This window comes from Garra rufa, chromosome 2 (genome assembly GCF_049309525.1).
Source record: "Garra rufa chromosome 2, GarRuf1.0, whole genome shotgun sequence".
Lineage (NCBI taxonomy): Eukaryota > Metazoa > Chordata > Actinopteri > Cypriniformes > Cyprinidae > Garra > Garra rufa.
In genome coordinates this window covers 32882255-32907754 of record NC_133362.1, presented here as the reverse complement: position 1 = coordinate 32907754, position 25500 = coordinate 32882255, and the positions used below count along the sequence as shown (strand labels likewise).

At 41.9% G+C, this 25500-nt stretch overlaps 2 protein-coding genes across 2 annotated transcripts in view; both read left to right on the top strand.

The window, feature by feature from the left end:
- The window catches only part of gfra4a (GDNF family receptor alpha 4a), a 404626-nt gene that overhangs the window by 60180 nt on the left and 318946 nt on the right, over positions 1–25500 (top strand). The window lies entirely within an intron of this gene.
- LOC141325753 (protein NLRC3-like) overlaps positions 10230–25500 on the top strand; it is a 156529-nt gene continuing 141258 nt past the window's right edge. Inside the window, exons 1-2 of the mRNA XM_073834493.1 lie at positions 10230–11377; positions 11438–11956. Coding sequence (XP_073690594.1) covers positions 10230–11377; positions 11438–11956 — 1667 coding nt within the window. The remainder of the gene's footprint in view (positions 11378–11437; positions 11957–25500) is intronic.

Sequence of the window (25500 nt, the reverse complement as noted above, 5' to 3'; positions counted from 1 at the left end):
TCATACTGGCATCATAGCAACCGCATAGCAACACCTTAGCAACCACCCTTGGTACCCTAGCAACGGCCCTAGCAACCACCCCGGGTACCCTAGAAACCGCATAGCAACACCCTAGCAACCACCCCGGGTACCATAGAAACGGCCCTAGCAACCACCCCGGGTACCCTAGCAACGGCCCTAGCAACCGCCCTGGATACCCTAGCAACCGCATAACAACACCCTAGCAACCACCCCGGGTACCCTAGCAACCACATAGCAACACCTTAGCAACCACCCTGGGTACCCTAGCAACGGCCCTAGCAACCACCCTGGGTACCCTAGCAACTGCATAGCAACACCCTAGCAACCGCATAGCAACGCCTTAGCAACGGCCCAAGCAACCACCCTGTGTACCCTAGCAACCGCATAGCAACACCTTAGCAACCAGCTCAGGTGCCATAGCAACGGCTCTAGCAACCATCATGGGTGCCATAGCAACTGCATATCAATACCCTAGCAACCGAGGGCCGAGTTTTGCCACTGCAAGCACCACTCACATTTTCTTCAGGAAATGTACATATCTAGTATTACTATTACTGTTCGCCCTGACAAAGTTTCGGCGCGCTACTCCTCCCACACCGTTTGTCGTAGATCCATGAATGAGGTGTCAAATCGACCGGCTCATTGAGGAGAGGTGTGCTATGACTTTTCTAAGCGATCAAACCTACGGTGTTCACACAGCGGAGGAAAGAGCGGGCTAAAAAATCCCATTGATTTACAATGGCAGAATGTCTGTGAATTTGAATCTCAACTGTCACTTTCTCACACACACACACACACACACACACACACACACACACACACACACACACACACACACACACACACACACACACACACAGGCCCATAGGAACTTCGGTGCGTAATTTGTCAGGCACCGTTTGCCGTAGACCCATGAATGAGGTGTCAAATGTTGCGGCTTATTGAGAAGAAGTGTGCTATGACTTTTCGGAGCGATTGGAGCTACGATGTTCAAACAGCACACGAAAAAGTGGGCAAAAATATCCCATAGACTTTCATTGGCAGAATGTTCATTCAGGCCCAAAGGTACTTCGACGTGTAACTCGTCCCACACCGTTTGTCATAGACCCATGAATGATGTCTCAAATCGACCGGCTTATTGAGGAGAGGTGTGCTATGACTTTTCTAAGCGATCGGACTTACAATGTTCAAACAGTGCACGAAAAAGCGGGCAAAAAAATCCCATTGATTTACAATCAGTATTACTATTACTGTTCACCCTGACAAAACTTCGGCGCGCTACTCCTCCCACACCGTTTGTCGTAGATCCACCAATGAGGTGTCAAATTGACCGGCTCATTGAGGAGAGGTGTGCTATGACTTTTCTAAGCGATCGGACTTACGATGTTCACACAGCGGAGGAAAAAGCGGGCTAAAAAATCCCATTGATTTACAATGGCAGAATGTCTGTGAATTTGAATCTCAACTGTCACTTTCTCACACACACACACACAGGCCCATTGGAACTTCGGTGCGTAATTTGTCCGGCACCGTTTGCCGTAGACCCATGAATGAGGTGTCAAATGTTGCGGCTTATTGAGGAGAAGTGTGCTATGACTTTTCGGAGCGATTGGAGCTACGATGTTCAAACAGCGCACGAAAAAGTGGGCAAAAATATCCCATAGACTTTCATTGGCAGAATGTTCATTCAGGCCCAAAGGTACTTCGACGTGTAACTCGTCCCACACCGTTTGTCATAGACCCATGAATGAGGTCTGAAATCGACCGGCTTATTGAGGAGAGGTGTGCTATGAATTTTTGAAGCGATCGGGCGTACGATTATCGTAAAGCAGGTGAGAAATTTGGGCAAAATCTCCAATAGACTAACATTGCCATACAATTTGTGAGATCATATCTGTGGATCAGAAAGTCATAGAGGTTTGTGGGTTTGGACTCGGCCTATAAGTAGTGAACTATGATCTTCATAGCCACACCCTAGGAACCAATTACATCACCCTAGCAACCGAGGGCCGAGTTTTGCCACCGCAAGCACCACTCACATTTTCTTCAGGAAATGTACATATCTAGTTATTATTATTATTATTCTTACTTCTTCCGTACGTTTTTCGGCGCGTAACTAGTCCCGCAGTTTTTGTCGTAGACCCTCGAAACGGGCGTCAAATCGTGCGTCCTATATAGATTCGGTGTGCTATGACTTTTATAAGCGATCGGGGGTACGATGACATCACACGGGGGGCAAAAGCGGCCCAAAATTTACAACAACAATGCATTACGGCCAACTTTAACGGGACGTAGCGCAGACCCAGAATTTCGTAGAAACACGTGATTCACCACAACTGGAGAGGCTGTCAAGCTGTGCGAGAACACATCTCGCAATGGGGTGTAAGTTGTACCCCTGGGGCGCAAATGCCCCTCTTTTATTAAAATTTTGGCGCGCCCCTCGTCCCGCAATTTTTGTCGTAGACCCTCGAAATGGGTGTCAAATTGTGTGGCCAATACGGGAATGTAGATCCCCGACTTTTATAAGCGAACAGGGGTACGATGATGTCACAGCCAATTTTTATTCGGCCCCAAAATCCCATAGACAACGCATTGGGACGAATTTTGAAGGGACGTAGCACCAAGCAAGAATTTCGTAGAAACACGTGATTCGCCACATCTGGAGAGGCTATCAAGCTGTGCTAGAAGACTCCTCGCAATGGGGTAAAAGTTGTACCCCTGGGGTGCAAGAGCTCTCCAAATTTGCCCCATTGACTTATAATGGTAAGGGACGTCCCATGAAAACCCATGGTAATTTACATAGGGATTTTGTATTGGGTATAACTCAGCATCACATTGGCCTAGAGACATGGAGGCGGGCTCATTTTACTCAGATGGCCAATCAGACTCTCCGGATCATCATGAAGGTGTCAAGCCACGCCCTAGCAACCATTTAGGGCACCCTAGCAACTGATCCCATAGACTTCCATTATAAGGGCCCAGATGCATATCTCTGGATCAGAGTGTCATAGAGACATGGGGGTGGACTCCTTTGAGTCGGGGCAGCAAACGCCCAATCACCAATCAACATTGACACTCCCTAGCAACCAAACAGAGTACCCTAGCAACCCAAAGCCACACAGGCATATCTTCAGACCTGAATGTCACAGAGACATGGGGGTTGGTTTATATCACTCATACTGGCAACTACACTTTACAGTGTCGTCATTGGCCACTCCCTAGCAACCAAACAGAGTACCCTAGCAACCCAAAGCCACACAGGCATATCTTCACACCTGAATGTCACAGAGACATGGGGGTTGGTTTAAATCACTCATACTGGCAACTACACTTTACATTGTCGTCATTGGCCACTCCCTAGCAACCAAACAGAGTACCCTAGCAACCCAAAGCCACACAGGCATATCTTCAGACCTGAATGTCACAGAGACATGGGGGTTGGTTTATATCACTCATACTGGCAACTACACTTTACAGTGTCGTCATTGGCCACTCCCTAGCAACCAAACAGAGTACCCTAGCAACCCAAAGCCACACAGGCATATCTTCACACCTGAATGTCACAGAGACATGGGGGTTGGTTTAAATCACTCATACTGGCAACTACACTTTACATTGTCGTTATTGGCCACTCCCTAGCAACCAAACAGAGTACCCTAGCAACCTAAAGCCACACAGGCATATCTTCTGACCTGAATGTCACAGAGACATGGGGGTTGGTTTATATCGCTCATACTGGCAACTACACTTTACAGTGTTTTCATTGGCCACTCCCCCCTAGCAACCAAACAGGGTACCCTAGCAACCAATTAGCAAGACCTATATCTTTGTATTAGAATGTCGCATAGACATGGGAGTTGCTACTTTTGACACATGCTAGCAAACTCTCAACATGCTACACATGCTAGCACTCAATGGCTGCATGCTAATAGCAATTAGCTAAGGGCTAATCAATCAAAGACCTCTATAACACTCCATAGTAATGATCTTTGACATATAGCAACTGCCTACCAATGCCCTAGCAACTACCCCGGGTACCTTAGCAACGGCCCTAGCAACCACCCAAGTACCATAGCAACTGCATAGCAACGGCCCTAGTAGCCACCTGAGTACCCTAGCAACCGCATAGCAACACCCTAGCAACCACCCCGAGTACCCTAGCAACCGCCCTAGCAACCACCCCGGGTACCCTAGCAACCGCATAGCAACACCCTAGCAACCACCCCGGGTACCCTAGCAACGGCCCTAGCAACCACCCTGGATACCCTAGCAACCGCATAGCAACACCCTAGCAACCACCCCGAGTACCCTAGCAACCGCATAGCAACACCTTAGCAACCACCCTGGGTACCCTAGCAACGGCCATAGCAACCACCCCAGGTACCCTAGCAACCGCATAGCAACACCCTAGCAACCACCCTGGTGACCCTAGCAACCGCATAGCAACACCTTAGCAACCACCCTGGGTACCCTAGCAACCGCATAGCAACACCCTAGCAACCACCCAGGGTACCCTAGCAACGGCCCTAATAACCACTCCGAGTACCCTAGCAACCGCATAGCAACACCTTAGCAACCACCCTGGGTACCCTAGCAACGGCCCTAGCAACCACCCCGTGTACCCTAGCAACGGCCCTAGCAACCACCCCGTGTACCCTAGCAACCGCAGAGCAATACCCTAGCAACCACCCCGTGTACCCTAGCAACCGCATAGCAGCACCCTAGCAACCACCCCGTGTACCCTAACAACCGCATAGCAACACCCTAGCAACCACCCCGGGTACCATAGCAACGGCCCTAGCAACCATCATGGGTGCCATAGCAACTGCATATCAACACCCTAGCAACCGAGGGCCGAGTTTTGCCACTGCAAGCACCACTCACATTTTCTTCAGGAAATGTACATATCTAGTATTACTATTACTGTTCACCCTGACAAAACTTCGGCGCGTAACTCGTCCCGAACCATTTGGCTTAGACACATGAATGAGGTGTCAAATCGACCGGCTCATTGAGGAGAGGTGTGCTATGACTTTTCTAAGCGATCGGACTTACTGTGTTCACACAGCGCACGAAAAAGCGAGCAAAAAAAATCCCATTGATTTACAATGGCAGAATGTCTGTGAATTTGAATCTCAACTGTCACTTTCTCACACACACACACAGGCCCATAGGAAGTTCGGTGTGTAATTTGTCCGGCACCGTTTGCCGTAGACCCATGAATGAGGTGTCAAATATTGCGGCTTATTGAGGAGACGTGTGCTATGACTTTTCGGTGCGATTGGAGCTACGATGTTCAAACAGCGCATGGAAAAGTCTCCAAAAATATCCCATAGACTTTCATTGGCAGAATGTTCATGCAGGCCAAAAGGTATTTCGACGTGTAACTCGTCCGTCACTTTTTGTCATAGACCCATGAATGACGTCACAAATCGACCGGCTTATTGAGGAAAGGTTTGCTATGAATTTTTGAAGCGATCGGGCGTACGATTATTGTAAAGCGGGTGATAAATTTGGGCAAAATCTCCGAAAGACTAACATTGCCATACAATTTTTGATATCATATCTTTGGATCAAAAAGTCATAGAGGCTTGTGGGTGGGCTCTTTTGACTTGGCATATAAGTAGTGACCTTCATAGCCACACCCTAGCAACCAATTACATCACCCTAGCAACCGAGGGCCGAGTTTTGCCACTGCAAGCACCACTCACATTTTCTTCAGGAAATGTACATATCTAGTATTACTATTACTGTTCGCGCTGACAAAACTTCGGCGCGCTACTCCTCCCACAGCGTTTGTCGTAGATCCATGAATGAGGTGTCAAATCGACCGGCTCATTGAGGAGAGGTGTGCTATGACTTTTCTAAGCGATCGGACTTACGATGTTCACACAGCGCACGAAAAAGCGGGCCAAAAAATCCCATTGATTTACAATGGTAGAATGTCTGTGAATTTGAATCTCAACTGTCACTTTCTCACACACACATACAGGCCCATATAAACTTTGGTGCGTAATTTGTCAGGCACCGTTGGCCGTAGACCCATGAATGAGGTGTCAAATGTTGCGGCTTATTGAGGAGAGGTGTGCTATGACTTTTCGGAACGACTGGAGCTACGATGTTCAAACAACGCACGAAAAAGCGGGCAAAAATATTCCATAGACTTTCATTGGCAGAATGTTCACACAGGACCATATGAACTTCGGCGCGTAACTCGTCCCACATCGTTTGTCGTAGACCCATGAATGACGTCTCAAATCGACCGGCTTATTGAGGAGAGGTGTGCTATTTTTTTTTTAACCGATCGGGCGTACGAATTTCGTAAAGCGGGCGAGAAATTTGGGCTAAATCTCCTATAGACTTAAAATTGCCATAAAATTTGTGAGTTCATATCTTTGGATCAGAAAGTCATAGAGGTTTGTGGGTTTTGACTCGGCCTATAAGTAGTGACCTATGATCTTCATAGCCACACCCTAGTAACCAATTACATCACCCTAGCAACCGAGGGCCGAGTTTTGCCACTGCAAGCACCACTCACATTTTCTTCAGGAAATGTACATATCTAGTTATTATTACTATTATTATTATTATTATTTCGTTATGTTTGAGAAACAGAAAAACGAAATTAAGCTAGATTTGTTTGTTTTTTTTATTTGTATTTATTCTGCATGATGCGATAGACAGTAGGCTAATGACATGTTGAGTTGAAAAGTGGCTTTTCATTGCCGCCCACATTTAGTTCTACCAGAAAGACTCGGGAGAATTTATACTATACCGATTACATTTATGTAGAAGCTCAGCAAGCAATCCGGTTCTTTGGCGTAGGCCCCGTTCGTAACTCGCATTCCGAGGGTACGGAAACAGCGAGTCCCGCCTGAAGACGAAGGCGGGGGCGCCGCTAACCCCCCCGCGGAGTCAGGAAAGGGGCCAACTGGTGATGGTGAGGATTGAGGAAGACAATCTGAGGTCTTCGTGAAGAAGGGGATAGCCTGATTGATGGATGTGGTAATAGAGGGATGACCCAGCTTGGTAGAATAGAGGAGTTGGAGGAGAGATTCCATCTTGGTGGAGGTGGGGAGGATGGAGGTGCTGGAGCAACAGCATCTGCGAACTCAGACATGGTAAGCGCTACCCCTTAAAGCTACAGTAATGATATGATTGGAAGATGAGGAGGTAATTAGTGACGCGAACGATTGAGTCTTCCTGCCAGAACTTGCGCTAGTAGCTTCATTTCTACCAGAAAGACTCGGGAGAATTTATACTATACCGATTACATTTATGTAGAAGCTCAGCAAGCAATCCGGTTCTTTGGCGTAGGCCCCGTTCGTAACTCGCATTCCGAGGGTACGGAAACAGCGAGTCCCGCCTGAAGACGAAGGCGGGGGCGCCGCTAACCCCCAAAGATAGGTGGACTTAAGGATCCACCAGAACGGGGCCCACCCCCAAAGGACGGTTTTAAAATTACCTTACGGTCGTGAATCCTGGGGTTCCTGGCTTAGATGGAGAAAGAAAAAGAAACAAATTAGATTTAGATGAGTGCCATTCGTGGTTAACTTAATGAACCACTAGCTGTTTTTTTTTTGTGAAAATGAACATATGCTCCTGGTATCGTTGATTGCGACGTGAACAGGGCCATCCTTTGATAGAACACGTGGCCCACCGGCCGTCTTTGATAGAACGCATGGGCCACAGGCCATCTTTTGATAGAACGCTTGGACCACAGGCCATCTTTTGATAGAACACATGGGCCACAGGCCATCTTTTGATAGAATGCTTGGACCACAGGCCATCTTTTGATAGAACGCTTGGGCCACAGGCCATCTTTTGATAGAACACATGGGCCACAGGCCATCTTTTGATAGAATGCTTGGACCACAGGCCATCTTTTGATAGAACACATGGGCCACAGGCCATCTTTTGATAGAACGCTTGGACCACAGGCCATCTTTTGATAGAACGCTTGGACCACAGGCCATCTTTTGATAGAACACATGGGCCACAGGCCATCTTTTGATAGAACGCATGGGCCACAGGCCATCTTTTGATAGAACGCTTGGGCCACAGGCCATCTTTTGATAGAACGCATGGGCCACAGGCCATCTTTTGATAGAACGCTTGGACCACAGGCCATCTTTTGATAAAACACATGGGCCACAGGCCATCTTTTGATAGAACGCATGATTGAATACACAGCCCTCTTTTGATAGAACGCATGATTGAATACACAGGCCCTCTTTTGGTAGAACGCATGAATAAATACACAGGCCGTCTTTGGGTAGAACGCATGATTGAATACACAGGCCATCTTTTGGTAGAACGCATGAATAAATACACAGGCCGTCTTTGGGTAGAACGCATGATTGAATACGCAGGCCGTGTTTTGGTAGAACGCATGAATAAATACACAGGCCATCTTTGGATAGAACGCATGATTGAATACACAGGCCATCTTTTGGTAGAACGCATGAATAAATGCACAGGCCATCTTCTGATAGAACGCATGGGCCACGGGCCGTCTTGATAGCTTTGGTATTTATAATTACGATAGCGCATGAAGGCAGCATAAGCTGCAGCCACTTGAACCTATAGCGTGTACAGCTGTTTGAGTCTCAGAGTCTCATGCCGCCGCTTGAGCAGCTCGAGCTCACAGATTCGCCAGACTGGGCTCTAGCCGCTGCTTCTGTCTACCGCCGCCGCGAGACGACGGTACATTGTTACGACTCCTGCACCGCAAACACATCCGCAGAGGAGGAGAACCGCACGGTTCACGTTAAACTATGCCGACAGTCGTTTTTAATGAAGTAACCATGGTATCCGTGATAAATCCTGTCAGTTTGAGAGAGTTAACAGCTCCGCTCCGCTCCGCTCCTTGCAACTGCGGCTGGAATCCAGTTTCACGGCTGTGTGCTGGAGCAACAGCATCTGCGAACTCAGACATGGTAAGCGCTACCCCTTAAAGCTACAGTAATGATATGATTGGAAGATGAGGAGGTAATTAGTGACGCGAACGATTGAGTCTTCCTGCCAGAACTTGCGCTAGTAGCTTCATTTATTAAAGCATAAGCTCTCTTTTTACCCACGGACAAAAATACTAAAACTGATTTTTTTTTTTTTACATTGATTTTGTCTATTTTTTTAACAGAACTAAATTATTTATCATAATACAATCAAACCGTTTGTCATTTCTATTTCATTTCAAAATCAAACTTTCATCCAAATAATATTCCAAGCTCAGAGTCGATTATTCAGAAATAACAGTTTTGATCGATCGTCTTAAATCCTCTGGGTCTGAGGGCAGATTGGAGATTAATCCTTATTAACACGCTACAATTGAAACCCTTACATTAAAATTAGAAGTGTAAAGAGTGTATTTCTATATATAGCTAGTGTATTCTAACTCCAGCAGCGCGCATCCTCCTTTATGTCAGGACTGTGGCAAAGGCAGCGCGGACAAACGCCCTCACATAACATAATCACATCATCTATAACAGGAACATCAGATCGTTTTTATGACATATTTTGTCGTTATTACGAGGAAAAGATGTCGTTTTAACGAGAAAATATGTCGTTTTTACGAGAAAAGATGTCGTTTTAACGAGAAAAGATCTCGTTTTTACGAGAAAAGATCTCGTTTTTACGAGAAAAGATCTCGTTATAACGACATAGCTGAGTGGAAAAAAAAATAAGTGTGTGGCAGCAATGCGTCACCGTAGATTAGAAATAACATAGAAGAGAAGTTTGATTGAGTCTCAAGGGATTGTGGGAGTCTTGTCAGTGTGAGTTTGAATAGTGATCATTTGGACATTCCCTCAATGTAAGTCTTTCGGATTTTCCCCAGTTTTAATATTAATTTTTAGGAAAACCATAAATCCGATCAGTTAGAAAAGATCCAGCAACTGGAGTCAGATCAGTCTGAAGATCTGGCCTGAGTTTGGAGTTTGGAGATTTAAAGGTCTAGGAGGAGTAGCAGTAAGAAATGTTAGTCTCATAAGAAGAAGAATAACTATAAGTTTAAATAGTTTAAAACATTTTTTGTGAAATTTATTTTTATGTTGTTTTGTTTGTTTTTAGTTATACCGCTGGTCAACTTCTTGAAAACTCACAAAACCAACATGAAGAAGAAGGCATAATATATTTTTGAGGGCAACAAACAACATGGCACCGATCTGAAGGCTGTTTACACAGAACTGTTCATCACAGAGGGAGATATGAAAGATGTCAATCAGGAACATGAGATTCTGAAGATTGATGATGCTCTAAAGACCCAGAAATCACAGGACAAACCAATCAAATGTGAAGATATATTTAATGAACTGAGGAGAAAGAATGAGGAGAAGATAGCGCTGACCAAGGGAGTCGCTGGCATTGGGAAAACTGTTTCTGTGCACAAATTCATCCTGGACTGGGCAGAAGATGAAACCGGTCAGGATATAGACTGTGTGTTTCTGCTTCCATTCAGAGAGATCAACATGATTAAAGACAAAAAGATCAATCTCCATGAGTTTCTGATGAGATTCTATCCTGATTTGAAGAACATGGAGAATTCAAAGTTATGTACAGATTGTAAACTTGCGTTTATATTTGACGGACTTGATGAGAGTCGCCTGCGTCTGGATTTTAAAAGTAAGTCAGTGAATAATGTTGAGGAAAGATCATCTGTAGATGTGCTGTTCACGAATCTGGTCAAAGGGACTCTGCTTCCATCAGCTCTTGTCTGGGTGACATCACGACCAGCAGCAGCCAATCAGATTCCTCCTCGATGTGTAGGTTTGTTCACTGAGGTGCGAGGATTCACTGACCAACAGAAGGAGGAGTACTTCAGAAAGAGAATCACAGATCAGACTCTGGCCGACAGAATCATCAAACACATTCAGACGAATCGTAGTCTCTACATCATGTGCCACATTCCTGTGTTCTGCTGGATCACTGCCACAGTACTTCAGCATATTCTCATCCGGACCAATGAAGAGAACATCAGCACAACACTCACTGAAATGTACATCCACTTCCTGCGGAAACAGATGAACATGAAGAACCAGAAGTATGATAAACGAGAAGAACAACAAGACACCAAGCTCCTGGAATCAAATAAAGAAATGATTCTGAAATTAGCCAAGCTAGCATTTGAACAGCTGAAGCAAGAAAACATTGTGTTTTATGAGGAAGATCTGAATGAATGTGGTATTAATGTGAGTAAAGACGCTGAGTTCACAGGAATGATCGCTGAGATCTTTAAGAAGGCAGATGGCCTTTATGAGACAAATGTTTTCACCTTTGTTCATCTGAGTGTTCAAGAGTTTCTCGCTGCAGTGCATGTGTTCATCTGTTACCTGAACCAGAACATGACAGAGCTTCAGTTTTTCTTTGAAGATTCACAAAATACAGCCAGTTATAGGCCTTGGTTACCATTTAGAAGATCTATGGTCAATTTTCATGACTTAACAAAGAGTGCCACGAACAAAGCAACAATCACATTGCAGGATCTACTGCAGAAGGCTGTTGATAAAGCAATGCAGAGTAAGAGAGGACATCTGGACCTGTTCCTGCGGTTTCTGATGGGAATTTCACTGGAGTCCAGTCAAAAGCTGCTCAAAGGCCTGATCAAACACACTCAAGACACCACAGAGAGCATCAGACAAACAACTGAATACATTAAACAACAACAACAAAACAAGGATATCAGAGATGAAGCTTTAGTCAACCTATTCTACTGCTTACTGGAGCTCAAAGATCATTCATTATTTGAGGAAATCCAGAGTTACATCAGTTCAGATGAAGGTTCAGGAAGAGATCTCTCCTCTTCAATGTGCACATTGCTGACTTATGTACTGCTGATGTCAGAGAAGGTTCTGGATGAGTTCAACCCAAAGAGGTTCACGTCTCCTTCAAACTATAAGAGACTCATTCCAGCTGTGAGATGCTGCAGAAAAGCCCTGTGAGTAATGTCTTCTGTCTTCTGTCTGGTTTGACATTCACATTTGCTGAATCACTGTTCAAATATGTGGAGGACTAGTTATGGGATGATTTTACACTCAAATTGATTAATAGATTCACACACAATTATCCATGTGCTGCATACATTTTATGCATGTATCTTACTAACCACAAACAAATGCCTTTCAATTGGAGTCAGTGTAATTCTGGATCGTGCAGCAATTTGTACAAACACAGACAGTTTAGTTATGCATTAATATATCTTATTCCATGGAATGTCTGGATACTGGATTCTGATTGGCTGGCAGGTGTGCAGTAAAACCATGCACAGGTAGTTCCAAGTCAGTTTAATCACCGCTCTATATTAATGCGCTGCTTTAATTGATGCACGCAAAAGCTCAGAGAGAGAGAGAGAGAGAGAGAGAGAGAGAGAGAGAGAGAGAGAGAGAGAGAGAGAGAGAGAGAGAGAGAGAGAGAGAATTGAATTGAATTTGAAAAACAACTTTATTTACAAATATCCATCTTACATTAATTTACAAATAACATCAAAATTTATGTTCACAGGCATTAAAAACAAAAAAATAATTCTTCATCAATTTTACACAAAACATCGTTACTACACCATTTCAACACAAAAGAAGAAAGGTCACTCATAGCTTTGTAAAACCTGTAATCAATTGAAATTCTTGCTTTAAGTAAGGCCCTAAAGACAACAACAACATTGTCACTGTCTTTCTGCTCTATTTTACTTTTCCTAGTTAAATAGATTGCTAATTTTGCCTGCCCAAATATAAAATTCAATAGCTGAAATTTAATACGTTTCTTTTGTGTATATTTAAAACCCAAAATAAAAATTTCAGGGTAAAAACATTCAGCAAAACCATCACACATTCCTTTTATCATTGCAAACAGTGGTTTAAGTCGGACACATTGTATAAAAGCATGAAATACAGTCTCTTTCTGAAAACAAAAAGGACAACCTGAGTCATTTTTAGAATCTAAAATTGAAACAAATGAGTTTACTGCAATAGCCCCATGCAGGATTCTCCACTGCAAATCTCCAGTTCTTTTTGATAATGGTGGCTTGTACAATACTCTCCATTCAGGTCTTACATTATCTCCCAGTTTCAACACAGAACGCCAAGGGGTATCAACTCTTTTATCAAGTGTTTTCCTATTGAGAACAAACACACACATTTTGTATAAATCTTTCCCTGTACAAGAAAAAAAATCAACAGATGAAAACTTTTCTTTTTGAAAATAAAATCCTGAACACTCTTCAAAATTTGGTTGAATTACCAAACAAGGAAAAAGGTCTTCACTATCAGGAACACTGACCCCTAAAACAAAGTCTTCCAACATACTTTTCTCATCATCTGAAAGTGCTTGTTTTAACCTGGTTAAAAACTGGGAAATCAATCGCACAGATCTAAAACCGAGTTTCTCAGTTACAGCTTCTACATTCTCAAAAAGAGGCCCAGTTAAAGACAATAAATGACTTAAAACCAAAACTCCTGAATTTTGTAGTATCCTGCTGAGACCTGGCAAAAAAGTAGATGAAGAAATATCCAGTCTTGCCTTCAAAATCAAAGGTTCATGCAGCAACCAATAAATAGAATGAAAATTCTCTGTCTTTTGAATTTGAAAAAGGCTCCAGATCTTAAAAAGACGCTGATAGAAAGGGGACAGTTTAGTAGAATCCAAGCACTTTGGGTCCATTAAAAAGAAAGTTTTGTCCATTCCTAGGTTCCCAACAGTCCTTAGCAACATGCAACTGATTTTCCTCCAACTTGCATTTATCGGTCCATCTAAGAGTCTTTGTAAAAACTGCAACCGAAATGCTGCAATCCTACTCTGTAGGTGTATCAACCCTTGTCCTCCTTCTTCTTTTGGTAAGAATAAAACACTCTGTGGAACCCAATGAAGTCTGTCCCAAAAAAAATCAACAAAAGTTGCCTGAATCTCAGCGACCAGTTTCACAGGGGGATCAACACAAGCCAGTTTGTGCCATAGAAGTGAGGCAACTAAATTGTTTACAATAAGTGTTCTTCCCCTATAAGACAAATTTGGTAAAAGCCACTTCCATTTATCTAACCGCCCTTTAACTTTTTGAAGAACTCCATCCCAATTTTTTTGTAAAACATTATCATCTCCTAAAAAAACACCAAGATATTTCAAACCCCACCTGTTCCAACACAACCCTTCAGGAAGAGTTGGTTTCCCCTCTTTCCAATCCCCTATTAAAAAGGCTTCACTTTTTCTCCAATTCACTTTCGCTGAAGACCACTTCCCAAAATCCTCTATTAATTTATTTAAAACATTTATATCCTTTTGCTTGTTAACCATTATTATAAGATCATCAGCATAAGCAGATAAACAAACATTGACATTATGCAGTGGTAAGCTAAAACCATCCAACTTCCTCCGAATTGTTTGGAGAAGTGGTTCAATTGCTAGAGAATACAACATTCCTGATAATGAACAGCCTTGTCTTATACCTCTACTGACCTTGAATGGAGCACATAAGCCACCATTAATTTTAAGTATGCTCTCAATGTCACTATACAGAATTTTGACCATATTTAAAAAATTTCCATTAAAACCGAAAGCATCTAAAACATTCCACAGATAACCATGTTCGACTCGATCAAAAGCTTTTTCTTGGTCTAATGACAACAAACCACAGTCAATATTAAATAATTTAGAAACCTGTATAATATCTCTTATTAAAGAGATGTTATCAAAAATAGACCTACTAGGTACACAATACGATTGATCTGGATGAATCACCTGTCCCATTACCTTGGTCAACCTATTAGCTAGAGTCTTAGAAAGTAACTTATAGTCGCTGCACAGAAGTGATACCGGCCTCCAGTTCTTAATCTCAGTTAGGTCTCCCTTTTTTGGAAGGAGAGTGATCACCGCCCTTCGGCAGCTCAGCGGCAACCCACCCTTTAGCAAGCTGTCGTTGAACACCTCCAGCAGGTCACCTCCTATCTCCGGCCACAGGGCTTTCAAGAAGTCCACTGGAAGCCCATCCACACCTGGGGCTTTTCCACACTCCATATCTTGGAGTGCCTTATAAAGCTCTCCCAGAGTTAGGCTACATTCCAGCTCTTTATTAGACTCTTCTGAGATTTTTGGTAGATCATCTAGGAAAAAGGATCTTCCTCTATATTCCGGCTCAAGTTCACTTCCAAACAGCAACTGATAAAAACGCACCGCTACCTCACGTATTTGTCTGGGATTAAAAAGCAATGTGCCATCCTCAGCACGTAAGGCATGAATCAAACGTTTTTGACCATTTTTTTTCTCATGACCAAAGAAATATTTGGTAGGTGCATCCATCTGATCAATGTTTAAAAAATGAGAGCGAACTAATGCTCCTTGTACTTTATGTTCTAAAATCTCTTTAAGTTCAGCCTTCTTCTTTAAATAAGTTTCTAAGAATTTATTATCGCCTGAGGTTTGAGTCAGCTTTTGTAATTCTATTAATTGTTTTTCAAGAAATTCTACAGAATGATTTAATTCTTTAGTGACATTTTGAGTGTACTGTTGTGTAAATTGTTTTATCTGTACTTTGCCATAATCCCACCACTGTTGTATAGATTTAAAAGAAGATTTACAATCCTTAAAAACCATCCAAAAATATTTAAATGATTCAATAAATAGTTTGTCATTTAAAAGACTTGTATTGAAGTGCCAATATGCACTCTTAGTTTTAACTGAATTTAAAATAACTTTGCAGCTTACCATACTGTGATCAGAAAAGGACAAAGGTGTGATAAAACACTTGTCAAACATATTCAAATGATGTTTAAACACATAAAATCTATCTAACCTCGCCAACGATACATAATTATCTTGTGTATGAGCCCATGTATATTGTCTTGCATTTCCATTCATAGCTCTCCAAACATCACAAAAATCATATTTTTCTATTAAGTGAATTAAACTTTTACGTGAAGCCATATGAGGTTCAACATGATTTCGATCTATATCCAGTTCAGTACAGTTAAAATCACCAGCCACAAATAAGACTTCCTCAGTACTGCAATCTTTTAGAGCTGAACAAAGAACGTCAAAGAACAATAGCCTTTCTAATGGTGCAGTAGGAGTATAAACACAAATAAAAATAAACACAACGTTTTCATAAACAGCTCTGACCTTTAACAATTTTCCTTTCACTATTTCACATACATCATATGTTACTGGCTTAAAATTGTTACTAAATAAAAGAGCAACACCACCACTCACATTTGAAAAATGACTTAGCACCACTAAACCCTTAAACTCTTTCACCCAGTCAATCATGTTGTCCATACTACTATGAGTTTCTTGCAAAAAAGCAATGTCTATATTCTTTTGCTCTATTGCTTCAAAGATCTGTGCTCTTTTTCTAAAATTATTCGCACCATTAACATTCATAGATGCAATATGTATTCTATTCATAACAACAACAAAAAAGAAAAAAGAGAGAAAAAAAGAGCATGATTCACCATACATACTGGGAAAAAAAAGGAATTATTTTCTCTTATTCACCATCATTAATTAAGGTGCTATTTGCATTTCTCACTATTTTCTTTAACCTATATATTTCTTTATTAGTGAAAGAATCACTGGCCATCAGAAGTTTTGCTTGTTCGACAAATTGCCTCAAATCAGGAAAATATTCCTGTACTTTTACACCTCTTTTATTTTTTGTCGACCTGAGGAACAACTTTATGTCCTCAAGGCCATAACTGCGAGTGGTGAATTCTCCTTGTGACCAACTCACACTACTCTCTGATGAATCGCTGTCATTCTCTGTGTCTCTCATGTTTTCATTTTGATCAACTCCTGTCCTGCTTACTTTAGCTTCTAACAACTTACTCTTCATTTTCCTCTTTTGAGGAGTCTTGAAACATAACTCCTCATTTTCCAGCTCTAACTGTGCTTCCACATCTATTTCACAATTTTGACTCCCTTCTCCACTTCTTATTCTTTCTCCTTCTAATGAAGAAACCAAAACTCTTGCACCAGTGTTTTCAGGTAGAACATTAGAATTAATGCCAGCATTCTCAGTCTGAGAAAAACCTGATTGTGTCTCAGCTTCTACAGTGCTGTCCACCACCTTCTTCATCACAGCTGAGACTACTGCCTTGATTTCCACCTCAGACTCCTTTCTGTTCTCACCTGTTTCATTCTTACTTCTGTCTCCTTCCACATTATTTTTATTTGGGCAATTTCGAATTAAATGCCCTGTTTGTCTACATCCAAGACACTTTACCTTTCCTGTAGAAACGAAAATAACATAGCTAAAATCGTCAATTCGAAAGTTTAGTGTTAAATCTAGATCAGCGTCATCTGGAATAATCATAAACACGAACCGTCTGAAAGAAACAATGTGTTTCAGCAACGGTGATTGGCTACTGATTGGGATTTTCTTTATCGGGGATACTAGTTTTCCATGACGTGTCAAAGCTTGTGTTAGGATCTCATCGCTAACAAATGGTGGTACATTGGAAAGGGTGACTTTTTTAGCCGGCAGAGAAAGTGGAAGAACCGAGATAAATTCCCCATCGACAACAATTCCTCTTTCTACTAACTCATTTGCCTTATCTATGCTGTCTAGAAAGATCACTATTGCGTTGTTCATTCTAGACGCGGATAAAACACTAGAATGTCCAACTACTTCTCCCACTGCTAAACAACATGCCTCGACACTCACCGCAGACGCCACTTTAACTGCGTGACGCCTCGTGAGTGAACTCAGCACCTGCGCTCTCTGGGCCGACATGCTTCCTAAAACGGACAGCAATCGGCCCTCAACTTAAATATACAAAGGATAAACGCCACAAAACACACACAAAAAAAGAATAGAAAAAGTAAAGCAAGATAGAAAGCGCTTCACTCACACAGCTCTACCCCACGCTCACGCCGCTCCACACACCTGCACTCGCACTCGCACTCGCACCGGAAATGAGAGAGAGAGAGAGAGAGAGAGAGAGAGAGAGAGAGAGAGAGAGAGAGAGAGAGAGAGAGAGAGAGAGAGAGAGATTTTGATTTTTAAAATCCATTTTATAACAAATCCGTTTTTCATTCACACAAGAAGATACATACAAAAAAAAAAACTCACAATATACACACAAGAAAATACATACACTGTCAGAAAAAAGGGTACGGTTGGGGTCCATTTGTGAACACTTAGGGTACAAATGGTGAAGTTGTACCCTCGATGGGTCATAGTTGCACCTTAGAGTACTCATATGTACCATTCAGGGGTAAAAAAGGTACAGATATGTTTCCAACTACCAGAGGGTCCACGTTTGTACCATTTAATCCCCAAAGAAAGGTACAATCATTTGTGTAACCAAAGGAGTAAGCCAGATGTCTATGAAATAGTGACCCAAAATTAAACAGAGCAAGATAATAATTTTCATGAGTTGTTGGTTATTTGGAAGAGATGCACAAAATAACAAAATATGTTCAAGAGCCTGCATCTTTCTGACCAGTTCTGAACAGTACACACGGAAATTACATTTTAGTGATTATGCAGACCATCAAGATAATAACTTTTAAACGTAAAGCATATGTATTAAAGTAGGTCTGCATTTTTAATTGTAATTTTAAACTGATATAAGAGCTGTTTTAAGTTTTGTTTTTAATGTAGAGTTAAACAAATACACGTATTAATATTACTTAGCAAAAGCACAATGTAGTAGACAAAACTATTTAATGTTTATGTCATGATCTGGGCTGTGGGGCTTCCCTCAGCCTCTCGAGGTCGCTGTTCCCCTGCCACTGCACCTTCCTAATCATTCACGGTTGTCTTGTCATTTGCACTGATTTCATGCACACCTGTTCACAATTACTCCTGGACTATAATAGATCCCACTATTCACTCTGCATTCATGTCTGCATTGTCTCGTGTCATGTGTGTTTTGTGTTCCGTGATTTTCCCTGGATTTTGAATCTTGTTCTTGGTTTTGTTATTTTGTGTTTGAGTTTTCAGTTTGTGCCGTGTTGGCCTTTTGTTTGTTTAGTTGGTTTTCTTTTCATTAAAAATCTACTTACCTGCATTTGGACCCAGACCTCCCGTGTGTTACCGTGACAGAATGCAGACATCACTGATGGGTCCAGCGGGGAGTAATTTTTTTGAAGAGGCGGCGGCCGCACGTTTGGGGGCGGTGACCATCTGCTCTGTTCCTGACACTACCGGGATGTCCTTCGAGGCAGCGTCGGCCAAGCGGTTTGAATTCATTTATGCCTGCTTGGCGGCACTGGACACCCGCAGCGCCGAGGCTGCACGGAAGGGTCCCTGCTTTGCGGCGGGGGCGGAGACGCTCTTTCGCGGGGATGTGGCGACAACCGCCATCCCTGTCTCTGACGCTGAGACGGCTGCGCGTCCTATTCCTGACGCGGCGGTGACCGCTCTCTCTGCTCCTGACGCGGCGGTGACCGCTCTCTCTGTTCCGGACGCGGCGGTGACCGCTCTCGCTGTTCCTGACGCGGCGGTGACCGCGCTCTCTGTTCCGGACGCGGCGGTGACCGCGCTCTCTGTTCCGGACGCGGCGGTGACCGCTCTCTCTGTTCCGGACGCGGCGGTGACCGCTCTCGCTGTTCCTGACGTGGCGGTGACCGCGCTCTCTGTTCCGGATGCGGCGGTGACCGCTCTCTCTGTTCCGGACGCGGCGGTGACCGCGCTCTCTGTTCCGGACGCGGCGGTGACCGCTCTCTCTGTTTCTGACGCGGCGGTGACCGCTCTCTCTGTTCCGGACGCGGCGGTGACCGCGCTCTCTGTTCCGGACGCGGCGGTGACCGCTCTCTCTGTTTCTGACGCGGCGGTGACCGCTCTCTCTGTTCCGGACGCGGCGGTGACCGCTCTCTCTGTTCCGGACGCGGCGGTGACCGCTCTCTCTGTTCCGGACGCGGCGGTGACCGCGCTCTCTGTTCCGGACGCGGCGGTGACCGCGCTCTCTGTTCCGGACGCGGCGGTGACCGCTCTCTCTGTTCCGGACGCGGCGGTGACCGCGCTCTCTGTTCCGGACGCGGCGGTGACCGCGCTCTCTGTTCCGGACGCGGCGGTGACCGCGCTCTCTGTTCCGGACGCGGCGGTGACCGCTCTCGCTGTTCCTGACGTGGCGGTGACCGCGCTCTCTGTTCCGGACGCGGCGGTGACCGTTCTCTCTGTTCCGGACGCGGCGGTGACCGCGCTCTCTGTTCCGGACGTGGCGGTGGCCGCTCTCTCTGTTCCGGACGCGGCGGTGACCGCGCTCTCTGTTTCTGATACGGCAGTGCCCGAGGACATTCCTCTGCCGGCGAGGCCAGTTCACGTTCCTCTGACTGCGGTGCTCGCGGACGTTCCACTGGTGGCGAGGCCAGCTCACGTTCCACTGGCGGCGGTGTCCGCTCACGTTCCTCCACTGCACGGGCCTGGCCCGCCGTCCCTCCCCCTGATTCACCTTCCACCGTTCCTCCTCCCTCCAGGATTTTGTTTGGGAACATCTGGAAGCCGTTCCCTTGAGGGGGGGGTAATGTCATGATCTGGGCTGTGGGGCTTCCCTCAGCCTCTCGAGGTCGCTGTTCCCCTGCCACTGCACCTTCCTAATCATTCACGGTTGTCTTGTCATTTGCACTGATTTCATGCACACCTGTTCACAATTACTCCTGGACTATAATAGATCCCACTATTCACTCTGCATTCATGTCTGCATTGTCTCGTGTCATGTGTGTTTTGTGTTCCGTGATTTTCCCTGGATTTTGAATCTTGTTCTTGGTTTTGTTATTTTGTGTTTGAGTTTTCAGTTTGTGCCGTGTTGGCCTTTTGTTTGTTTAGTTGGTTTTCTTTTCATTAAAAATCTACTTACCTGCATTTGGACCCAGACCTCCCGTGTGTTACCGTGACAGTTTATTAAACATTATATGGTGTACTACTTTGCCTCAGTTCAAATACATATTTTCGAAGCCAGCCTTTTCGTGTCGTCCAATGGGATTGTAGCCCGCGCTGTGCATTTTGAAAATGAGATTGTGCATGGACAATCGGTTATTCAGGACATCATTCAATTCATTTCTGATGCTGTCGACGGAGGCACGGAGGATCTTCTTCAAAAACGGAAAGAAGCTGCCTGGAATACATGTCACTGAAGACGAAGCACAGAAATTTTGAGGTAAGTTTAATTTTAAGTACTGTGAAAATCTGTTGGTTCCCTTTCGATTTATGTTAACTTGACATTGCGTCTGTAGCCAGGCCTAACGTTAACGTTACCTGACGCGTGAGGGAAACCTTTCTTCGAAAACTGCACTCAAAAAAATAGCTCTTTGGTTGAACATGATTTAATCATGGACAGCGTTTCCACGTGATTCCACCACATTATCTTAAGAACAATGGATGATATTAAACCAACTTGAAAAATTTGTGTTCATTTAACATGAACGGATGACATTCACTAAACATCATCTAAACTTGAATTAATGGTTTTAATTGAACAGAAGTTAAAGTTAATGAGATAATTAGTGATTAATTAAGTGATGATTGATCATTATTGAAGACACATGATGTTAATAAGCAGAATCACCAAAGGAGAAAATAATTTTTTTTTAAGAAACCATCACAGTGGTCAGTGTTTGCATTAGTTGGGGTCTTGAGCTTAACGTTTGTAAAAGCAGATTTTGTTTGGCTGCTGTAGCAGTTTTATAACAGCCAGACAAACCAGACTAAAGGCAATCATGTTTTCAAGAAATCTTTGTGAAATAATAGACCATGGGTTTTATCACCGGTTACATAAACTCTATAATTGAGAGTCGCATATATAGTCAAACAGATATGTAAAAAAAAAAATTGCTATTAAGACACACAAACATGAAGAATCAGTGTGAGAATCACAACAATGGTGACCATCAGAAAAAGCATGTTGTAGCCAATCAGAACTCATCCATGATTCCCATCATGCATTGCGGCATGAATAAATTATGGGCTGAATTGTCTTTATAATTTATTTTATTCTTACTATTTTCATTTGTTTTTGTTGTTTTTATGTGACTTTTTAATAACTTGTTTTGTGATGTTCAGAGTTGATCTGTTTATCTGAATACATCATTTGTCACTGTTGCTGAGATCCATACGCTGGTTCTTGATGTTTGTGTGTGTCCATGCAAACAAATTTTAATTTGTGAGAAATTCTTCCAAAGTATATTTTAAAGATAGATGGGCAGTATTGTTTGTTGTGGACTCATGAGACTACATATTTACAACAGTTATTTGACTTTGACAGTTCCTTTAATGGAAAATAACTCAGAGACTGACTCTAAATTGAGTTCAATGATTCAGGCCAAGCAATGATTACATTAAATCATAACCATCATACCCTGATGACTTGTGGTCTCGGCTTGTCTGGTTGTTTACTCCCAAACAAAGCAGCCCAGCAAGATCTAATGTTAAAGATGTAAGGGTCAAGAGCCCAACTAATGCAAACAATGACCACTGTAACGGTTTCCTAAATTTTTTTTTGATTTTCTCCTTTGGTGATTCTGCTTGTTAACATCAGGTGTCTCCAATAATGATCAATCATCACTTAACTAATTACTAATTATCTCATTAACTTTAACTTCTGTTCAATAAAAAACATTAATTCAAGTTAAAATTTAGTATTTAGATCATGTTTATTGAATGCCATCTGTTCATGTTAGATGAACACAAATATTTCAAGCTGGTTTAATATCATCCATTGTTGTTAAGATAATGTGGTGGAATCACGTGGAAACACTGTCCATGATTAAATCATGTTCAACCAAAGTGCTGTTTTTTTTTGAGTGCATGTTGAAATGAAAAATAGCCCAAATGGCATTCATTTAACATGAATTGTTCAGGTAAAGTGAACAAAACTGAAAAATCATTTTTTTGAGTGTGACCTGACAAAACCAATGCATTGCCATTACATTTTAAACTTATTGTTATTATTACAATTGTTTTTTATCATTTAGCCGGAAATAAAGATTTAATTTTTCGCTTAACTCATACTCCACTGAGAGATGGCACGAGACGCTGACAAAACAGCGGTGAAATGGCCATAAGAAACAGCTTAGGACTATCGTGTTTTGTGCTTGCTTATACCGTAGATTTATAAATTCAGTTTACCAAAATGTTCTTACTAATGTTAACGTTACGTTAACGTTAACTTACCCGTGTTCACTCCGGACGCGGGCGAACGCCTTTTATTTTAACGCCTCTCCTAGTCTTTCTGGAATTATATACATTACGAATATTATCCGTGTTGATTTATATCAGTTTTGTTTGGTAACGTTACATATAACGTTATAAACGTAAGTCCAGGAGAGTCCTAATTATTTGTTATGTCGTATTGAGGCGTCGGTATCGAGCCCTTCCAAGGACAGCAAGTAAAATTGGTTTAAGTTGCCATTATTTATCAAAACTTGTGAAATACGTTTCTAGTCTGTGAGCTGCAAATTTAAATAATTTGGCTTTTAATAATACACTCTCAGTTAAAAAAAAGTATAGTTCTCTGTTAGTTTGTTAAGTGTACATATTGGTACATTTTAGCTTTTGTACCTTAGGGTACTGTTCCAGTGACAGTATTGTACCTTTTTCTGGAAATGTATAAGTACTATCTTATTGTGTATTTTTCTGAATTAAAGCAATGTTTTTATACTGATGAATGTCCATTGAAAAAGAGATTTTATTGTTGCTGTTAAAACCTCAAGCTCACACAGACTATGCATTGTTTCCCTTTAGAAAATAAGGTGGATTTAACAAATTTGTACACAAGATGGAGGTGGTAACAGTAACACTAGTACCAGTGCCAGCAGAAGCCTATCAACAAACTTCAACTACAGAAATGTAAGTATAACACTGAGTTTTGTGTATTATATTTGTCCAATGTTTAACGGTTAACCGTATTGATTTTTTTTAATGCCTGATGCCAATATTTTAAAAAGCAGGGTGGCCAGTCAGCACACACAAGGAAAGTTTGGAGAGTTAGAGTTAGTTTCATCAAAATTATTTTAAATTGTGTTCCGAAGATGAAGTCTTACTGGTTTGGAACGACATGAAGGTGAATAATTAATGACCAAACTAAACTTTTTGGCTGAATTAATGCTATAAGAAAGAAAATTTGAAAGACTAATAAGGTATCTTTAATTCTTTTTCTGTTACCGGCTTGAAAACTTCGGGCAAAAACAAGGGATTCTCCCATTTTTAAACTGTCACCGATAGCAATGTAGTAGTAGTAGATTGCTGAAGTCAGTAGATTTTACTCAGTCAAAATACATTTATTACATTTAATATTTTGGCTTTTATCATTATGTTAATAAATATTGAAATTAATTAAAATATTAACAAAATTACAAATTTGAGCCAGGGAAGATAAGAGAGATGAACATCCTCAGGGGTCAGTGATATCACAGATTCTAAATCAGTTATTGGCTTAAAATGAATGTTCAATGTCGATTTAAATAAACAGTATGCTATAATGATAATTTACAGTTAAAAAAAATTTGTAGAAACATTGTAATTTTCTAAATCTTCAGGTAAACAAATATTTGTGCATTCAATCTTAGAAATATTTGTATATTACTAAAGGGAAATGGTAATGAAAGAATATTAAAATGTCTGATTTGATTGTTTTGAAGTATTTTTAGTTAATTTAAATGATTAACTTTATCTTTTTGTAAATTTTCAGTTGTGTGATGAAGCTGACCGAATGCATTCATCGACTGTCAGTTTAAGCCGGCACTTCAGGGATGGCTTTACCAGTATTGTGCCCAAGGTGCTTCAGCTTGTTCAAAGAAATGCTCCGTTGGACGAAGTCTACAAGAAGCAAGAGAAAAGATGCTTGCAGAAGATCTAGGTATTGACATAAACATAGTGATTATCTATTAAGCTTTTTTAATAACTGATAGTCCCCCTGTAGTCAGATTTAATCCCTTAAAACTCATCTTTGATCACCAAAATAAGATATTTAAATGTTTTTTTCTTTGTGTGAAAAAAATCTTCATGCCTTAAAATTGCTTGAATGTAACTCTACACCTTGATTGGTTACAAGGTAGTTTATGTCAAAATTTTCGGTAACACTTTACAATAAGGTTCATTAGTTAAACATTAGTTAATGTATTAACTAACATGAACTAACCATGAACAATACATTTGTTACTGTATTTACTAATCTTTATTAACATTAGTTAACGGAAATACAGTTGTTCATTGTTTGTTCATGTTAGTTCACACTGCATTAACTAATGTTAACAAAATTTTAATAATGTATTAGTAAATGTTGAAATTAACATTAACAAAGATTAATAAATGCTGTATAAGTCCAGTTCATTATTAGTTCATGTTAACTAATATGGTTAACTAATGTTAACTAATGAACCTTATTGTAAAGTGTTACCAAATTTTCACATTATTTGTCTTAAAACATTTAAAACAGTACATTGCATTGTTTTACTGATAGATTTTTGATGTTTTCTTTTCTTCTCAGTGTGATGCTGATACTCCATAACCAACCTTACAGTTGGCAGAAACTGACTGGAAAATGGCTTTCTCCAAGA